At 41.9% G+C, this 19,581-nt stretch overlaps 1 protein-coding gene across 1 annotated transcript in view; it reads right to left on the minus strand.

The window, feature by feature from the left end:
- Positions 1-19,581, minus strand: part of COL4A4 (collagen type IV alpha 4 chain) — a 105,932-nt gene that overhangs the window by 72,510 nt on the left and 13,841 nt on the right. Inside the window, exon 4 of the mRNA XM_090284782.1 lies at positions 11,702-11,779. Coding sequence (XP_090140908.1) covers positions 11,702-11,779 — 78 coding nt within the window. The remainder of the gene's footprint in view (positions 1-11,701; positions 11,780-19,581) is intronic.

Raw genomic sequence — 19,581 nt, forward strand, 5'->3', positions numbered from 1 at the left:
AGGAAGTTTAAATGTATAAATGTGTGTTACAATAAAAGACAACAGTATAGAATATAATGACATGGGTACAAACCTTTGGGGAGCATTTTGAGGGCAAATGAATTTACTCCAGATGGTGACAAATTCTCAACTGCCGTCTGACAGTAAGAATATACAATAACTTCAGCTGACCTTTCCTACGCATGTTAATTAATCTTACTTAATTAACGTAAGTTACAAGTTCCCATTTTTGCCAATATAAGGCTCAGGAAAATAACTGATTTTTTTTATTAAGTTTAGAAATTACCTTTTTATCTTCCATGTAATTTATACAAAAACTCCTCAGTTCTCTTTTATGAATGCTGTATTATTTAGAACAACAAAACGCATGTTTGAACATAAATGGGTACGAGAGAGAGACAACCAATGAATTGGCTATCCATCTCCCCCCACTGTGTTTCATTTTAGACATGCAAGGCCAAATCCAGTGAGCGAATGAAGAAGAAAAAACGAGAGGAACGTTTAACACAGTGTAAGAATTATATAAATCTATTCAGCATAGCAATGTGTCCCGATCAGAGAAAGCACCAGCTAAAACACTCACACAGGGAAATAAATCAAGGGTGGTTGTGGCATTATTATATTCTTTGTCCCCATCGCCTCTCTCCTCCCGGTCCCTGGTCTGTCACGCTGACTTCCTTGCCATTTCTGAGCAAGCTCTGTTCCTTCACAGACTTTAATCCTACCCAAGAAGTGTCCATCCACCCACCCCTCAAGTCACCTCTCAATGCCCCCCATGGGAAGACTTCCCAAACTCCTGCCCCCACACACACCCTTCAGAACTGGGTGCTTCTCCAAGATGCCTCTATAATAACACTTCTCACCTGTTTCTGTGAGCGTCTCCATCCTCCCAGCCCCACACCCACCAGACCATGAGCTCCCAGAGGGCAGAGGCTCGGTGCCCAAGGTCAAGATGGTAGGAAAGGCAGAGAACGGGAAATACTTAATAAACTAATACAGTCAGACCCCCACCTCAAGGGAAGTCTGGGTAACAGGAAAAGGAATTGCTCTCTCTTATTTCTGAACGTCCATTCCCACAGCTCCAGCTGATAGTAATTTTGCAAGCCTGCAATGATGATGATGATGATGATGAGGGTCCCGCCCCAGAGTGAGAAGTTCACCAGCCCCACCCTGAGCCCTGGCCCTGAATGCAGGTGTGCTGGTGTCTTTTTTTGTGGAAATAGAACAGAGGCGTTGGATGCCTTCATTTCAATTGTGTTAAACACCAAATACAGCCTCTACTTTGCAATTGGAAAAACTACCGTAAAACACTAAATGCCTACATTTCAAAGGCTGTTGAAAAACGACATTGCTTGTTTCATATTTAGTGTTTGTTTTTTTCATATTAACAGGTATTTTATTAAGGGATAAAACAATTTAAAGAAATACATTAAACCTTGTACAACAGTATTAAATCTGTCAGAAAGCTGCTCATGAAAACGTCCCAAGTACCAATCTTCAAAATAGTCATTGTTAGTTCGCCCAATTTGGGTAAATCACTTATCCACAACAATGTAGACCCTAATTCCATTTCATTAAATTACCTCATATAAAAGAGGGGGTCAGTAAAAAAACAAAACAAAAGAAACTATGGTTATGGGTAGATATTTGAGCTTCCTTATTTATTGGGCTATAGGAGAATTAACTTCAGAATAAACAGGCATAAGTAATAGGCCTGTAACACATATATCTGTAACAAGAGAATCATTAAATAATAACAAAAATAATTATCTCTTAAAACATCTGTTTTTAAAGAAATACTCTACTCCTAACCAGGCACCCTCCACCCCCAAACAATAATGTGATATACAATAAATTGCTACATTGCATTCAATCCAACAACAGAAATGCCCTGTGGAATGACAGGTGGAATGACAGGCTTTTATACATGGTGTCCTGATTTTTTTTTTTTTCTGCTCCTGCATGTGCAGAATTACCTCTGTGCTTTATAACTTTCAGTGACAGTAAAATCAGAAAATGAATTCGCTGCAACCAGAAATAACAATATAAAACTTCAGCATGCCATGGGAAGCCACCAGGTCATCTTCCTTTCTACTCAAAAACCAGGCTGACTCTGTGTCCTCAGACCAGTAAGTGCACCTCCCCACTGCGGCTGCAGCTGCGCCAGGCTCCCGGGCCAGCTGTGCAAACAAAGAACAAAGGCCTCCGGTGGACAGAGCATTCCTTTAGGATTCTGTCCCTGTGAATCGGCTACATCAGACGCGTCTCTTGAGTGGGACAGCGACCGAATAATTTTTATTTCACAGCTTGGAAGAAGTGACCAACAACTATGAGAACATGTGCATTTTTAAAACCACAACCTTCCATTGGACTTTTTTGGCCCGCCACTGATCTGCTTGTCCCTGGGGACCACGTGCTGCACCCAAGCAAGGAAGCTCGGGCTCAGAGAGGCGAAGCCAGGGCTCGACGCCACCTGGCTACCATCTGGGGGTGCACAGATCCGAGTCCATTTCCTCCGACTTCAAAGCTGCTGCTTCTCCTTTCACCCCGGGCCTTATAACCTCGCTGTCCTACACACGCCGGCATCCGCCCTGAAACAACGAACACCTCAGCAGACTGGCCACTCTTTGTCCAGCCCTGTCCTGCGCCTGCTACTTCAATAGCGCCTCGGGGGGATGTCTTAGGGCAGCGGTTCTCCACCTTCCTAACGCCGTGGCCCTTTAGTACAGTTCCTCATGTTGTGGGGACCCCCAACCAGAAAATTATTTTCGTTGCTACTTCATAACTGTAATTCTGCTACTGTTATGAATCGTCGTGTAAATATCTGATATGCAGGATGCATTTTCATTGTTACAAATGGAACATAATTAAAGCATAGGGATGAATCACAAAAACGATATGTAATTATATATGTATTTTCCGATGATCTTAGGCGACCCCTGTGAAAGGGTCGTTCGACCCCAAAGGGGTCGCGACCCACAGGTTGAGAACCGCTGTCTTAGAGGAAGCTGCTTGAGGTCAGAGATTCACGTCCGTTATTTCTCGAACCTCGGCCACAGCCTTGCACAGAATAGATCCTACACATACACTAGTGGAATACTGAATAAATTAAGACTTTTTAAAAATACATTTCTTTACTGTTGCTCTATTACAGTTGTTCCCATTTTTTCCCCGTTGCGCTCCCCTGCCCTGCCTTTAAGACTTTTATATTTAAAATTAACAGAGAAGCATTCAGCGGTACCCTTCCTGCTTCTTTTAATGCTTGGTTGTAATGCAAAATACGGCCACGAGGTGGCAGGATAACATCACTTAAACCCTCGAAAGGACTCCCGCGCGCAGATTTTTCTGCGGGGCCTCCCCCATTCCAGGGGGAACAGCTGGCGACCGGGGGCGGGGGTGGGGGGGAAGGGGGTGTCTTATAAAAAGAACGAAAGGTGATACTCCAGATGAGACAGTGTGAGGAGACTCAACTGTGGTGGCAGATGTTTTCCTTGTACCTGACGTCCCCTCTCCTGTTAATAAGGGAACCGACGGGGGAGTTTAGCCTGGAGTGGCCTTGACTCGGGGTTTTCAGGGGTGTTCTGAAGGCGCCGCGGCGGGAAGAACGCCACGCAGCACCTGAGACATGGCCCTGCCGCTGAGCAATAAGGTCGCCCTCGCACCAAGTGAAACAGCGCTTTTCCCATTTTTTTTAAATGGCACCACATCGGCCCAACGTTGGCCACCGGCTGTGGGGACCGAAGGAGGCAGTGTTGAGGGGTCTGGGTAGGCTCCCCAGGAGCCAGGCTCTGCTGGCTGTCCCTGCTTCCTCCTGGCTCTGCTCTCCCTCGGGTGTCCCGGCCCCGCACCCCGTCTTTGTGTTTTTCTCCTCCCTCCGTTGTCTGTGCTGCTGTGCTGTTCCCCTCGCCCCGGGAACGGGGTCCCCCCTCCCCACCCCGGCCTCTTCTCACTTCCTCTGGTGCAGACTCGTCCATTTCCAGGGGCAATCGCATCCACCTCTGCATCATCACTGCATTTCTCGTCCCAGCCCGGACCTCTCTTTCCGAGTCCTGCTCTTTTGTCCAGTTGATCTCAAGTTCCATAAATCCACATCTGGACTCGGGGATTCATGACCATGCCCCCAATGTGCTCGTCAGCCTTACAGCCCTGGGCACACAGCTGCTCACTCCTCGCCCACCGGTAACTGTCCCACACAGGGTCACCCTCTCCTTCCTGTCAATTCCTGACACCCACCCGCTTCCCCCCACCTCCACGCTCACCCGCTGGCTAAGCCACCACGACCTTTCACCTGCAGCAGACGCCTAACAAGTTTTCCCTAATATTGTCCCCCCAGAATGATCTCACAACATGAATTCAACCCGCTGCCACCCCTTTTCAAATCTTTCAAAGCCTTCCCCATCATTCAGGATAACCCGGATCTACTTTTCCAGCTGCAGCTCATGCCTCTTGCTCCCTCACCTCCTCTGATCAAACCTTTGTAACCATCTTGTGGTCCCTCAAACGTGCCAGCCTGTGTCCTTCCCACTCCAGGGACCAAGTAGAGGCTGTTCTCTCTGCCCGAACACTTGTAGTGAGTTGAATGGTGGTCGCAAAACTATGTCCACACCCTGACCCCCAGAACCTGAGGATATTACTTTACATGCAAAAGATGCGGTCATGTTAAGGATCCCGAGAAGACGCGTTTGTCCTGGTTGACCCCGGTGGGCCCAGAATGCCATCGTGTGAATCTCAGTATGAAGGACGCAGATGAAGATTTGATACAGACACACAGAGGGGAGGGTGGGATAAAGACTCAGGCAGAGACTAGAGTGATGTGGCCGCAAGCTAAGGAACGCTGGCAGCCACCAGAAGCTAGCAGAGGCAAGGACGTGACTCTCCCCTCTTGCCTGTGGAAGGAGTACAGCAATACCCTTGATGTGGGATTCCGGCCCTCTACATCTTGTGAGTAAATACATTTCTGCTGTTTTATGCCATCAAGTATGTGGCAATTTGTTAAGACAGCCTTAGGAACTAACAGAACGTGTTTCTTCCAGGCTATTGCTAGGTGACTTCTGATGCCACCATGTCCAAGCTGAGGTGTTAACCTATAGCTCCCTCGCCCCATCCCTCCCCACACATGCTCCTGTGCAAAACCAAGTTAGGGCACCAAATTATGCACTACCACCCGCACCCCGCCTTCCCCGGAGAGAGCAAGGATCTTTGTCCTGGCATTCCTCAGGCACTCAGAAGTAACAGGTGGAGGGTGACTGCCTCTCCTGCTGGGCTCTGAGGTCCAGGCCACAGACACTTTCTTTTTTGCCAGCAAGGCCTCACAGCTCCCCTGATGCCTGCAGAATGCTCAGTGGCTACTTGCTGAATGAATGGAACAATGACTGGCTATTTGCTGAATTAATTGCAGATAAGATTGTAGGACAGAGGAGTGAAAAAAGTTAGCACCTTGGAGACACAGCTGTTTCCCTGTGGATTTCTTAGCAACTTATTGAACATGGAATCTGAAAGGAAAACTATATTTGTCTTTCCTAAAAACTTTGTAATTCAACTTTTGAACTCATTTAGGCAGATGTTTTCCTTGCACTAGAGGGTGTTCTCGGCGTCACAAACATGGCTTCCCATTTTCCTACGTGGAAGACACCCTGCTGTGATGTGCACCTGTGTGTAGTCTTTATTTCTGAGCAACAAGGCTGCCTCCACTTTGATAATGACCTTGAATCTCTCGAGTTCAGCGCAGTCCCTCATTTGCTGAGCTGTGTGCTGGCCTGGCCCCAGTTCACTCTGGGTCACAGAGCTCAGCCGTTGTTGCTATGGAGTTGAACTCCATGTGAGGAGACCAAAGGCTCAGCTGCAAATTGTCACCGGCAACTTAATGAGATGACTGCCGGGGGCAGGTACGTTCTCCAAAGTCTACCTTCAGACCCAGAATGCAACTGGCGTCCCTGGGGGGGAGGTTCCATACCTGTGGCCAGTTTGGAAAACAATGCGTTCCATAGCATAGAAGGCAAATATAAGCTTGTTTCCTTGCTTTCGTTCCCAAACACAAATGTTAGATTTAGAGAGAGGGAGTCGTCAGCATACTGAAAGCCATGTTGGATGGTTGGAGTTATTCTTCCATTCATAGCTCTCAGACGCTGCTGCTACCACCATGATCATTAGTAAGCCAAACAGCGTAAGGTGATAAGTATGTCTCCTCCCCCGACCTCCCCGACCCCCACATCTGCTCAGAAATACTTCCTCAGGCACCTGCAAAAAAAAAATCCTGTAACTGAAGATTTATACTCTTAGCTTTTTCAAGTTTGTCATTCTTCAAAAATCAAGGTTAAGGCTCCTGTCAGGGGAAACATTTTAACAAGCTAAGCCAAAGTCGTAAACTGGCAGCTGAATTCTACTGGGACGTTTGTTTAATTGCTGGGCAGTTATTTATTTATTTATTATTATTTTTTTTTTTTTAATTTTGATGACTTCACATAACAAATCAATTGTACACCTCCCTACGGTCCCCAAGGTCATCTGCCACACCCTCAGGTGACTTGCTGTCATCTGATGACACCTGGGTCTGTCACCTTGGGCAGCAGTGGGGTAAGATTAGTTCTTGCAGAAGAGAGACAGGGCAAGAAAAAGAAGAAAGCGGAATACATAAACTAAGAGGTTGCTGACAGACCAAACCTGCCAGCTTCTCAGTTGTCATTGGGACCCGCTCACATCATAACGTGACACAATTGACTTATGTGAGCTTTTGGACATAAGAATAACTGCTCTTTTATTCAACAGTATTAGAATCTGGCTGGGTGAGTGATACAGAGACTGAGTTCTAGAACTTTGTGTTCGAATCATTTAATATGAAAATGTTAACCAAAATTCAAATTTCCAAAGTAAATTCCAGTTTTATCATGAGGTGCAGGCTCTTAGAAGTGTAAGGAACAAGTGATTGAGATTGCAGAAAAAATATTTGTACATTTTTTAGTGATTTAAAATTCCCAAAGAAATAGCTAGTTCGTTAATGTGTGATTTTGGTTTTCACACCAAAAATAACTAAGACAGGTATTGAGGTTTAAGCCATTTGACCTCCTTGTATATAAAACTGCTAAATTATAAAGTTGTGTTGATTTAACAGTTGTGATACTTTTTTGAATGGAAAGAGTATAAATTTTTTTTTCTAAAAAAAAACTATAGACAGTGTCTTTATTATCACCCTAGTCACTAAAGCAGAACTTATCAAAAGTCCCATCCTAGTCCATAAAGACATAATTTTCCCTGCAGGGAGATGACCATCAAAACCATGGAAGTTTCTTCTCTTGAAACTGATAATAATAATTTTTTTCCCCAATGCCACCTCATCACATCCTTAAAGAGGGATGCTCGCGGCATTTGGGTGAATGTCATGACAGTCACAGAGTATTTGGGAAGCCAGGTACGCAGCTGCCATGTATGAAAAGCTATGCTCTCTATCCTAGAACCATGGCTGTTAGAGCCGGACAGACAGGACCAACCCTCTGGCACAAAGGGTTAAGTCTCAGTCTGGAGCTCAGGGTCCAGGTTTTCCCAGGATGCTACTGAACCCTTAGAAGGTCCAAGTGCAGCCACGGTCATGTTTGTTGCCACTGCTCCAAGTGCTTAGTACTGGCCCTACCTGAAATTCACAAGGGGATTTGAACTGTGTGCAACGACATGTTTAATAGATTTAAATGCTGGGGTGAGAAGACTGAGAGATACTCCCCGCTAATTCCATTCCCCTTCTCTGGCCACCTGCAGCCTGGCCACCAGCAGGGCATCCCAAATCCCGTCTGGGCTGGCGCCTGAATTTTACTGTATTGATTTATGTACGTTAACTTCTGCAATCATTTCAAAGAAGTACCAACAAATGACCGCCAGCTCTCAAAGGGGAGAAGCCAAAGCAGGCAACTTATATTTCTACGGTGTCCACTACGAGACGAGCCAGGAGCCAGCATAAACATTCAACATGTGTCCACATGACCACCTTTATGAAGCATGTGCTTACAGTCTAATTGAGAGAGTCAGACACATCCATACGCAAACTCAAACAGAGCTACAGTCGGGGCCCGGGAAGTGCCACAGAAGGAAACCAGGTTCCCACCCAGGAACACCCGCACTGTCTGGAATGGCAGGAGGTTTGTGGGGGTGGCATCTCCCCTGAGCTCCTTTGGGGAGGGCAGAAAAGATAGACGCAGACCGGAAGTGGAAAGGCTCTCCAAAAAGGGCTGGAGAAGTGGGAATATTTAGATCATGTTCAAGGGAGAGTGAGGCCCCCACAGATGCAGCTGGAGAGGGTCCAAGGGGAAGTCATAGTGATTATTGATGGAAACACATATTGAAGCTAGATTGTGGGCCTCCAGCCGTACATTGGTGACCCTGAACTTCATCCTGTTGGCACTGAGGGAGCTGTCCTTGGACTCGTCCCAACTCCGTGTCAAACTCTAGCTTCAGTGTCCAGTTAAAACCCTAGCCTCATTCATTCCAGGGAGTGGGGCAGCCTGGCTTCCCAACAATTGCTTCCGACACAGCAGTTTTGATTTAGGGCTTGAACAAACTGCTCACTCAGGCATTAAGCCATGGGATAGAACATCATTTCTTTCTCAGGAATGAATCCCCGGCTGTGCTATGAATGGGCTGTGCTGCCTCAAACAGCTGCTCAGATTTCCTGAATTCATTACAGTCCTAGTTTTATAGTCCACCTTGGGCTGTCAATGCGGTTCCAGAGATGGCATATGAGTTGGCAGGCTGCTGAGAACTTGGGAGTGCCCGCCTCCCAAAACCCTCCAGGTTTGCATGAGCCACGCTTCCAGATCCCCAGCTGGAAAAGGTCGGCGGGAACTTGCATCCTTCCCAGGGGACCCATCTGTCTCAGGAAGGGCAGAATGCAATGGGTGTTCCGCACATGGCAATCCCTGACCACCCAGAATCAGGGACGCAGACAGCAGAGTGCAGGTCCTCCCCGTGAGGAATCCTAACCCATGAGCTGATGACTCTCTTATAGGACACAAAGTGTACCCTCTACATATGCAATTACTCGTGATTGTTGAACAGCCCAAGGGAACATAGAAGAAAGTATGTGTAGTATAAATATGAAAAAATCAAGGCTTAGGTGATGACTAAAACCAATGTTTGAACCTTTGCACGATCATCCTCTCATTGATCCTGGGGCAAACACTGGGTGGCACCCACGGGGTGGACACCAGATACCCGGGTGTGCTTCCTGCTTCTCCCACATACTAGCAAATTATTTAAAACTCTTGTAATTCCATTCTGTGTATTGACAGATGGAAATAATAATTATAGTGGCTTCACAAGCTGTTGTAGGATTGGGGCAGCGTTCTTCAACCTTGGCACTATTGGGAGTTGGGGACAGGTACATCTTTGGTGTGGGGACTGCCCTGTGCATGGTAGGATGCTGAGCAGCATCACTGGCCTCTACCCACTAGAACCAGTAACACCCTCCTCCACCCACATGTGACAACCAACAAATGTCTCTAGACATCATCAAACGTCCCCACGAAAGCAACTCCTAGACTCATTTAAGTTGGAGGACCACACCAAGGTGGCCTTTCCTAAGCGACACTTCCGCTTTGTTGTGTGGTGCCATCATACCCTTTCTGCCACAGAACTGATCAATCCATATTTCTTGGGTCTCGGGTTCAAAGAGTTTCAAATTGAGATGCACTGATTTCTTTTCTTTTTCATTTATACAATCTTAACATGTTTATATTAACAACCTAACACAAAAGCCAGGCTTTTTTTTCCTGAATAATGTGCATACTCACATGGAAAGGGCTAAAGCATCTTAGATCGCTAGATTTTAGCATCCATACTTTTAGAAAAGTCAGACTGTTTGACATAAAATGATATTAGACTCAAGTATGCAACACAATGATTTAATATTTGTATATGTTGCAAAATGATCATCACAATAAGTCTAGTTAACTACCGTCACCACACATAACTATCAATATTTTTCTTATGAGGAGAGCGTTTAAAATCTACTTCTTTAGCAACTTTCAAATGCAGAATATAGTGTTAATAACTATAGTCACCATGCTGGACATCCTAGCTCCAGGATTTAATTTTATAACTGAAGCTGCGTACCTTTTGTTTTTAAATTGTATCATGAAGCACAAATTTCCAATTATAAATACAGTCAGGAGGATATAAAGTACAGCAAAGAGAATAGAGCCAATAATATTATAATGACGATATATGGTGCCAGATGGGTACTAGACACTCCTCTGGGTGATCACTTTGTAAGTTATATAAATGTCTGACCACTGCTGTACACCTGAAACTCATACAATATTGTATGCCAACTGTAATGGAAAATAAAAATTATAAAATATAAAGTGGCTTGAAAAAGTTCAAAATGAATTGTGATCACTAAAGGTTTTGAACTACTGAAGAAGAAACAAAGCAGCTTAGAAGAAGGAGACTTGCCTCAAGCCCAATAAGGTAGCCACTCCCATGTTGCACACCTACTATGTGAAGATAAACAGATGCTGTGGGAGAAATATATCCTCCCTTCTCTTGGGAAGGTAATGTTTTGCGTCCCTACTGACTGATCTTTACCAAATTCTGCTCTTAGAGCGTCATGCCTTGACCCATGGAGTTGATTAGGACATTTCTCAACAGAACCATTGCTCTGGCTCAAACATAGTCAAGCTTCTAAAACATACTCCTTTCCTATAAGATTGTGGGAGTATTTTTAATCAAAATAATTATTTGATCTACTGCTCCAGCAGCAATGAGTGGCCTACCAGCTGCTGCTGTCGCATTATAGAAGAGAGTTTCAAAAATGTTCAAGAGATCCGATATATAGGAACCAAGAGTCTTCTTGTGCATTAAAAGACAGAAGTCTAGTGCGGTCATCAAAAGCACTGCTCTGGATGGACTTGAGCGAGCCCCTACGTGGTTCTGTGCCTTAGGGTTCTGCACCAGAAAGTCAGTGTGCTAAGACACTGACAGAGTCGCCGTGTTGTGAGGAGGCAGGGAGCACACAGGACAGTACCTGGCACATCCGAACTAATGAGACATGCAGCTATTGCTTTGATTATAGATCAATAGTTCATAGCATTTCGGTAGGTGTTATCCAGAAAAAGAGTCATGTGGTCCAATATATGGAAACACTAGTTAAAACAAAGTTAAATAGGCTTTTACAAAACTCCCTGTGGTACTTCTTAGAGACTTTAAAGTGCAGATATGCAACTTGAATATCAAGATGGCGGCCCAATAGGTCTCATTTAACACGTGGACCCTTTCTGGATCTGGCAGTTCACAAAACTGGTGTATAAAACACGGGGTGAGCCACTGCTTCCCAGACTGTCTGCTGCGCCTGACACATGGTCTAATGTCATTGGGACTGCTTATCAGAATGTATAGAACTTTGATATAGAAGATGTAAACATTGCTGACTACCAGAACATACTAAGAATCTCAAACTACTTAATGTCAAATACTCCCCGTGGCTCAAAAATCCAGTATACCGCCCACATTGTTTTTTGTTTTCTGTTTTTGTTTTTATCACGATGAGAACAGTTAATATGAGATCGACCCTCTCCACAAATGCTTAAGGGAACAACACATTCCTCGTGACTACAGGCAGAATGGTGTGCCGTGGAGCTCCAGGGGTTACTCCTCTGGCTTAACTGAAAGTTCATCCCCCCTCCCCCCCGGCACCCCTGTTGGTGTTGGGATCACTTACCCGAGACCCCTTCTCAGGAAAGCAGTGGCAGACAGAGCAGTCTCTTCCTCCACAAGGACCCGTGAACTTCTTTCCGCTCTGGAAAGTGAAGAATCCGACTCAGTAAACGGGAATCCATCCCTCAGCTGGGTCCAGGACACCGACATCCCACCAAGCACTCTTGGTTTGCCTCACTCATGAGAACCCCACAGTATATTTTACCTTTGCAGTCACGAAGGAAAGAAACTACTATTGATATACAGCAATCCCTCACTTATCATAGGTATTATGTTCTAGACCCCCCGCGATAGGTGAAAATCTGCGAAGTAGGAACTACATTTATTTTAGTATTTACTGTACAGAACCGCAAAATCCCACGATATAGCAAAAAATCCACGATAAATAATTAAATATAATATTTCAAAAAATCGCGTGATACTGTGAGACCGCGGTAAGTGAACCACAATATAGAGAGGGACTCCTGGATAAGAAGGCAAAGAATTCACCTCGTGGCTTGATAATGAAGAGGGTTGATGATTTTGTGAGCAGAAGTGTGTGTGAGCAGGATAAACTACATAAGCTAGGGTTTTTAAAAGGCTCTTTCTGAAGCCACTATGCCCTCACCAGAATCTTCTGCATTTCTGTCTCCTGGTGAGATTCATTTACTAAACTGAACACTCTTAGAGTGTAAACTATGTAGTTAGGAAAACCATAAGTGCACATGGTATCTAATTTAAATTATAAATTTTGTTGCTTTTTATTTTCAGGACCCTCTTGCTTTACCTCCAAGGAGCGTGTTTTCCTCATCGAGTCCCTCTTATGTCAACACTCTGGAAACAGGCTTGCATTTTGGGTTAAAATTATTCTTCTTACAATTTTTGCTAATACTCCAAGATGGGTCCTCTAATGTATCTCTCAATCAGGAAGCTTCTGACTTTAAATAACTTCAGCCTTTTTCCCACTTTTAGCTAATTTTTCTTTGACACGCTCTTTATTTTCTTTCTAAATTTAATCTTTACTCTATTTTTTCCATAACCCTTTAGTCCCCTCCCCCTCCCCCCAGCAATCACCACACTGTTGTCCACGTTCATGATCCTTTTTCCCTTTTGCTCAATCCCTACACCCCATAACCACCTCCCCTCCCCACCCCACTAGCTGTCATCTGCTCTCCATCTATGAGTCTGTCTCTTGTTTTGCTTGTTAGTTCAGTTTGTTCATTAGATTCCACAGATGAGTAAAATCATATGGTATTTACCTTTCTCTGGCTGGCTTTTTTCACTTAGCATAATGTTCTCCAGGTCCATCTGTACTGTCGCAAAGGGTAAAATTTTCTCCTTTTTTATGGCCGAGTAGTATTCTGTTGTGTAAATGTCCCACAGTTGTTTTATCCACTCATCTTCTGATGGACACTTGGGCCGCGGCCATATCTTGGTGATTGTAACTAACGCTGCCATGAACATAGCAGGGCTTGTGTTCTTTCAAATTAGTGTTTTGGGTTCCTTTGGATATATTCCCAGAAGTGGGATCACTGGGTTGAAAGGCAGCTTGATTTTTAATTTTTTGAGTTATTTCCACGCTGTTTTCCACAGGGGCCACAGCAATCTGCATTCCCACCAACAGTGCAAAAGGGTTTCCCTTTCTCCACGTCCTCACCAGCACTTGTTTGTCGGTTCTTCGCTGGTAGCCACTCAGATGGGTGTGAAATGGTATCTCATTGTGGTTTTAATTTGCATTTCTCTGATGATTAGTGACATGAACATCTTTTCATAGGTCTATTGGCCATCTGTGTATCCTCTTTGCAGCAGTGTCTATTCAGGTCCTTTGCCCATTTTTAAAATTGGCTTGTTTGTTTTTTTGTTGTTGTTGAGTTTAGTAAGTACTTTATAAATTTTGGATATTAACCCCTTATTAGATGTATCAGCAAATATGTTATCCCATTCTGTAGGCTGACTCTTTATTTTATCAACGGTTTCCTTTGCTGTGCAAAAACTTTTTATTTTTGATGTAGTCCCATTTGTTTATTTTTTCTTTTGTTTCCCTTGCCTGGGAAGATATATCTGATAAAAAAAAAATTGCTCTGAGCTATGTCTGAGATTTTATTGCCTGTGTTTTCTTCAAGGATTTTTATGGTTTCAGGTCTGACAGTTGAGTCTTTAATCTATTTTAAATTTATTTATTGTTTTGGAACTTGCCTTTTTAAGTATATTTTATTGATTATGCTATTAGTTGTCCCAGTTTTTCCCCCTTTTCCCCCCTCCACCTGGTACCGTCCTTCCCTCCAGCAATCCTCCCCCTGCCTTAGTTCATGGCCATGGGTCATGAGTGTAAATTCTTAACATCCTCCTGTCTATTTTGTTCCTACCAATTATGCTTCTTAATCCCTGCACTATTTCCCCCATCCTTTCCCTTCCCCATCCGAGGTGATAATCCTCCAAATGATCCCCACACCTATGATTCTGTTCCTGTTCTGGTTGTTGCTTAGTTTGTTTGGCTGGTTTTTTTTAGATTCAGTTGTTGATAGTTGTGAGTTCGTTGCCTTTTTAATGTTCACCGTTTTGACTTCTTTTTTTAAAATAAGTCCCTCTAACATTTCCTGTAATGATGGCTTGGTGGTAATAAACTCCTTTAGCTTCACCTTGTCTGGGAAGTACTTTATCTACCATTGCATTCTAAATGATGGCTTTGCTGGATAGAGCAATCTTGGTTGCAGGTTCTTGCTTTTCATCACTTTGAATACTTCTTGCCAGTCCCTTCTTGTCTGCAAAGTTTCTTTTGAGAAATCAGCTGATAGTCTTAGGGGAAACTCATTTGTAGGTAACTCTCTGCTTTTCTCTTGCTGCTTTGAAGATTCTCTTTATCTTTAACCTTTGGCATTTTAATTATGTGTCTTGGTGTGGTCCTCTTTGGGTCCAACTTGTTTGGGACTCTCTGTGCTTCCTGGACTTTTATGTTTATTTCCTTTGCCAAATTAGGGAAGTTTTCTTCCATTGTTTTTTCAAATAAGTTTTTAATTTTTTGCTTTTCCTCCTCTCCTTCTGGCAGCCTTATGATTCATATGTTGGCATGTTTGGAGCTGCCCCAGAGTCTTCTTATACTGCCCTTGTTTTTTTTTGAATTTTTATTTCTTCTTTCTGTTCTTGTTGAATGTTTAATTCTTCCTTTTGTTTCAAATCATTGATTTAAACCCTTGCTTCCTTCTCTTCACTGTTGATTCCCTGTGAATTTTTCTTTATTTCACTTAGTCTAACCTTCATTTCTTCTTTTTTGTTTTTGCCATATTCAATCATTTCTCTGAGCATCCTGGCCATCAGGATGCTCAGAGAAATGCATCTTAGAGGTTGGCTATCCCCATTTCATTTAGTTGTTTTTCTGGGGTTTTGTTTTGTTCTTTCATTTGGGCCATATTTCTTTGTCTTTTCAATTTGGTAGCCTCCCTGTGTTTGTTTCTGTCTATTAAGTAGAGCTGCTTTTACTCCCTGCCTTAGTAGTGTGGCCTATTGTAGAAAAAAGCACCTGTTAATTTTGTTAATTGCCTTAGGTATGTGCCAGGGTGGGAAAACCCACTTCACTGATTTGTTTTTTTGTGTGGGGAAGAAGGAAGGACGCAAAGAGAGGACAATGCCACTGTCTGGCTTCTGGAAGTTTGCCTGAAACACCCCATTTCCAGACACTTCACCTCCTTCCTGTATGTGACTGGTGCCTTTCCCGCTAGTGCCCTAATGGTGAAATCCAGAGTGGCTGGGTTAGCACATTCTAAGTCCATGCGGATCTTTTAAGTGGTGAATATCTGGCAGTTTCGTCCACCATCCCAACCCCCACTGGTTTTTATAGCCAGGGGTAATGGGGATTTATCTTCCTGATTCTAGAACCCTGGGCTGTGTAGTCTGGCCTGGGGCTGGGGTTGCTCACTACCAAGGTATCCCTCCCACTTTTTATCCACCATATACAAATGTGGGACTGTCTGTTTGCCACTGCTACCTCCTCTCCATGCCACACTGTGTCTCTGTCCATCTCTGCTACTCTGCCCCTCCTACCCATCTGGATGAATATCTTCTTGTTGATTTTCTGCCTGGCAAATCCGTCCATTGAAGTCAAGGAGCGATAAGATCCCCAACTATGACTGTATTTATGTTGATCTTTCTCTCTTTTTATGTCCATCAAGATTTACTTTGCATATTTAGGTGCTCCTTTGTTGAGTGTGTAAATGTTTACTGGGGTGATATCTTCTTGTGGGATTGTTCCTTTTATCATTATGTAGTGTCCTTCTTTGTCTCTTACTATAGCCTTGGTGTTAAATCTATTTTGTCAGATTTAAGCACTGCTACCCCAGCTTTTTTTCTTTTCCATTGGTATGAAATATCTTTTTCCATCCCTTTACTTTTAGTCTGTGTGCATCTTTCGGACTGAGATGGATCTCTTGGAAACAGCATATATATGGGTCTTGTTTTCTTATCCATTCAGCTACCCTATGTCTTTTGATTAAAGCATTTAAACCTTTTAAATTCAGGGTGATTATTGATTGATATGTATGTAGTGCCATTTTATTGTTAGACTGTTTTCTTCTGTTTTGTTTTCTTCCTCTTTTTCTTTTTCTTCTTCTTAAAGCAAGCCCTTTAACATTTGTTGCAATATTGGATTGCTGTTAACAAACTCCTTTAGCTTTTTGTTGTCTGGGAAGCTCCTTATTTCTCTTTCCATTTTAAATGATAGCTTCACTGGGTAAAGTAACCTTGGTTGTAGGTCCTAGCTTTTCCTCACTTTGAATATTTCAGGTCACTCCCTTCTGGACCAAAATGTTTCTGTTGAGTAATCAGATGCCAGTCCAATTGGCGCTCCCTTGTAAGTAATTAGCTGCTTTTCTCTTGCAGCTTTTAGGAGTCTCTCCTTGTCTTTAAGCCTTGTCATTTTAATTATGATGTGTCTTTGTGTAGGCCACTTTGGGTCCTACTTGTTTGGGACTCTGATCTTCCTGGACTTGTGTGACTTTTTCCTTCACCAGATTAGGGAAGTTTTCAGTCATTATTTCTTCGAATAGGTTCTCATTTCCTTGCTCCCTCTCTTCTCCTTCTGGTATTCCCATGATATGGATGTTATTATGTTTCATGTTGTCCAAAATGTTTCTTAAGCTCCCCTCACTTTTTAAAATTCTTTTTTCTTTTTGCTGATATACCTAAATGTTTTTTTCTACCTTGTCTTCAAAAACACTGATTTTATCCTCTGCCTCATCTAACTTACTATTTATTCCTTCCAGTGTATTATTTATCTCAGATATTGCATTCTTTATTTTTGACTGATCCTTTTTTATGATTCTATGTCTTTTTACATGCTGTTGAGTATCCTTATAATTGTTACTTTAAACTCTCTATCTGATAAATTGCTTGCCTCCATTTCATTTAGTTCTTCTGGAGAATTTTCTGGTTCTTTCACTTGGGGTCTGTAAACTTTAGCCTCTAGAACAATGACTTGCAGCCTTTCTCATCTCATGGCACGCATACACTAATTACTAAAATTCTGCAGCACACCAAAAAATTGTTATATTTTTTGCCAATATGACAAACAAAATAGGTATATTTTTGATTCATTCATACCAGATGGCTATTCTTGTGTTGGCTGTTGTCATTTTTTAAAATTTGACAATCTAAGGAAAACGAGGTCAGGGTCACTGACTAAAGAGTCAGGTATTGCATGTTTTAAAAATTCTTGCGACACACTAGCGTGCCTCTTGAGGTACACCAGTGTACCGTGGCACATAGGTTGAAAATCATTGCTTTATTAGACAGACGAGTGTATAATGCAAAAACATAAAACAATTAAGCCAATGTTTTAGTTCAGATGGAAGTTTTATATATATGTGTATATGTATATACATATACATATATGTATATATTCATACCTATGCAGGTACATAGATATGTATGTAAATATATGAATATATGTATATATGAATATACACATATAAAATATATATATATATATATATGTATATGTATATATGAGGGAGAAAGGTCTATCCAGCATCTTTTATTCCTTTTCAGGAAAAATATGCTCAGAAACAAGTCAAAAGAAAATATCTTTACATTAAGCATTAATAAAAAGACATCTTTATAAACAACACTCTTAATGTGTCATTGAAAGTATATAAGAATTTAAACCTTGACAAGAGCTAAGCAATTAGATAATTTAACTTAAAAAAATGTAGTTGAAATTTTGGTAATATATGCCTTTTTAGCTTTTAGTAAAATTGTTGTCTTGATGCAGAAACAGTAAGTTCAACAGCCTAATTAAGTAAAAAAAATTAAATTAAATAAATACCCCGGGCCAGGTCAGGACAGCATGAAAGCGCTTACAATAACCAGTCTGAACATTTGGGTTCACTTAAGGTTGGGGTTGGGTTCATTGCTATGTGTTCAGTGAAATATCAAAATAACCATGAAAAAAGAGGGTCAGTTGATTAGATGGCTTGATAATAAAGGCAAGTTTGTTATTTTATTGTGTTTTTTTTTTCTTAATTGTGCCAAACATCACTGAGATGTTGGTAGCAAAATTACATTTCAGAGAGAAATCAGTTTAAAATAGATCATCAGATTCTAATAAAGAGACAGAAATAATTGCATATAAAGCTTTGACTTGGACCAATAAAAGAAAAAAAAAAAAAAACAAGAGGTGATTTGAGTCTCTACAAAACCCTTCTACATTAAACATATCACAATAAACATCATTTTAAAAGAAGGAGAGATTTATAGAAGAAACTGCACCTCCAAAACTGATCATAGAAACCCATTAAAAGAAGGTAAAGACTATATCTCAGACAAGTCAGTATTCAAAGTATAAACCATATTCACTGGGAACACATTGATAGTCTCTAACACCAATGTTACTCTTCTTCAAAGAGAAAAAAGGAAAAGTCACTATTTTATCACAGATATTTTTAAACATGTATTTATTGCATAGAAAGTTCAAAAAAATAAGTTATTCCATGTGTACCTCTATTTCCTTTTTGAGTAATAAATAACATAAGCATGTTAAGAAGTCAAAGAGTGCAAAAGAGTATAATGGGAAAAGACATTTTCTCTTCCATCTTAGCCTCCCTATCCTTCACCTAGAAGTAATCAATCTCTCCAAATTAGCGTCTGAGCATTTATGAATATGTTCACATAATCATCATGTGTATACACACACGCACATACAAACACTTTTTCGGAGGTTTTGGTCTTGTTTTATTTTTACCCAAATGGTATATTTCCTTGGATCTTGCTCATAGTGATACAGTTGGTGATCCATCAGACAAAGTACTACAACTTGTATAATTAGTCCTTACTCCTGGACATTTAGCTGTCTCCCTTCCTGAGCGGTATCCTGAAACTAGTATTTTTGTGCATTTATCTTTATGCATACATCAGTATAAATATGTATGATCAATTCCAAAAAGAGAAATTCTTGTGTCAACAGGTATGTGAACTTAACACTCTGAAGGATAAACTGCCTCCCATAGACATTGCAGCAAAGTCTATCTTTACCTTTAAAACCCAACGATGGTATAGCCACTCACTGTGTGAGCTCTAGAATCTCTGCACACACGGGTAGGTAGGAGAATCCAGGACAGGACAATCTTTAGTTTAGGAACCAAATTCACTCATATAGAACATAAGAAACAAAGACAGTAAAACTTAGGACTCTCTAAACTTTCATAATTAAAAAGAAAGAATAATACAAGAATAAACTTAGAAGTATCACATAAGAAAAATAGAAAAAGCCCACACATGTATATTTCAACATGTTTCCATTTATTGTTTCAGGTGATGTTCTCAATGCATGTGAACTAAGCTGAACAAGTCTTAAGATCCTTACTTCAATCAGGAGAAAACTGAGTCTTGGATAAATTGAGATTAATTATTGTCAGA

Source organism: Furipterus horrens, unplaced genomic scaffold (assembly GCF_987537825.1).
Source record: "Furipterus horrens unplaced genomic scaffold, mFurHor1.1.pri manual_scaffold_1, whole genome shotgun sequence".
Classification (NCBI taxonomy): domain Eukaryota; kingdom Metazoa; phylum Chordata; class Mammalia; order Chiroptera; family Furipteridae; genus Furipterus; species Furipterus horrens.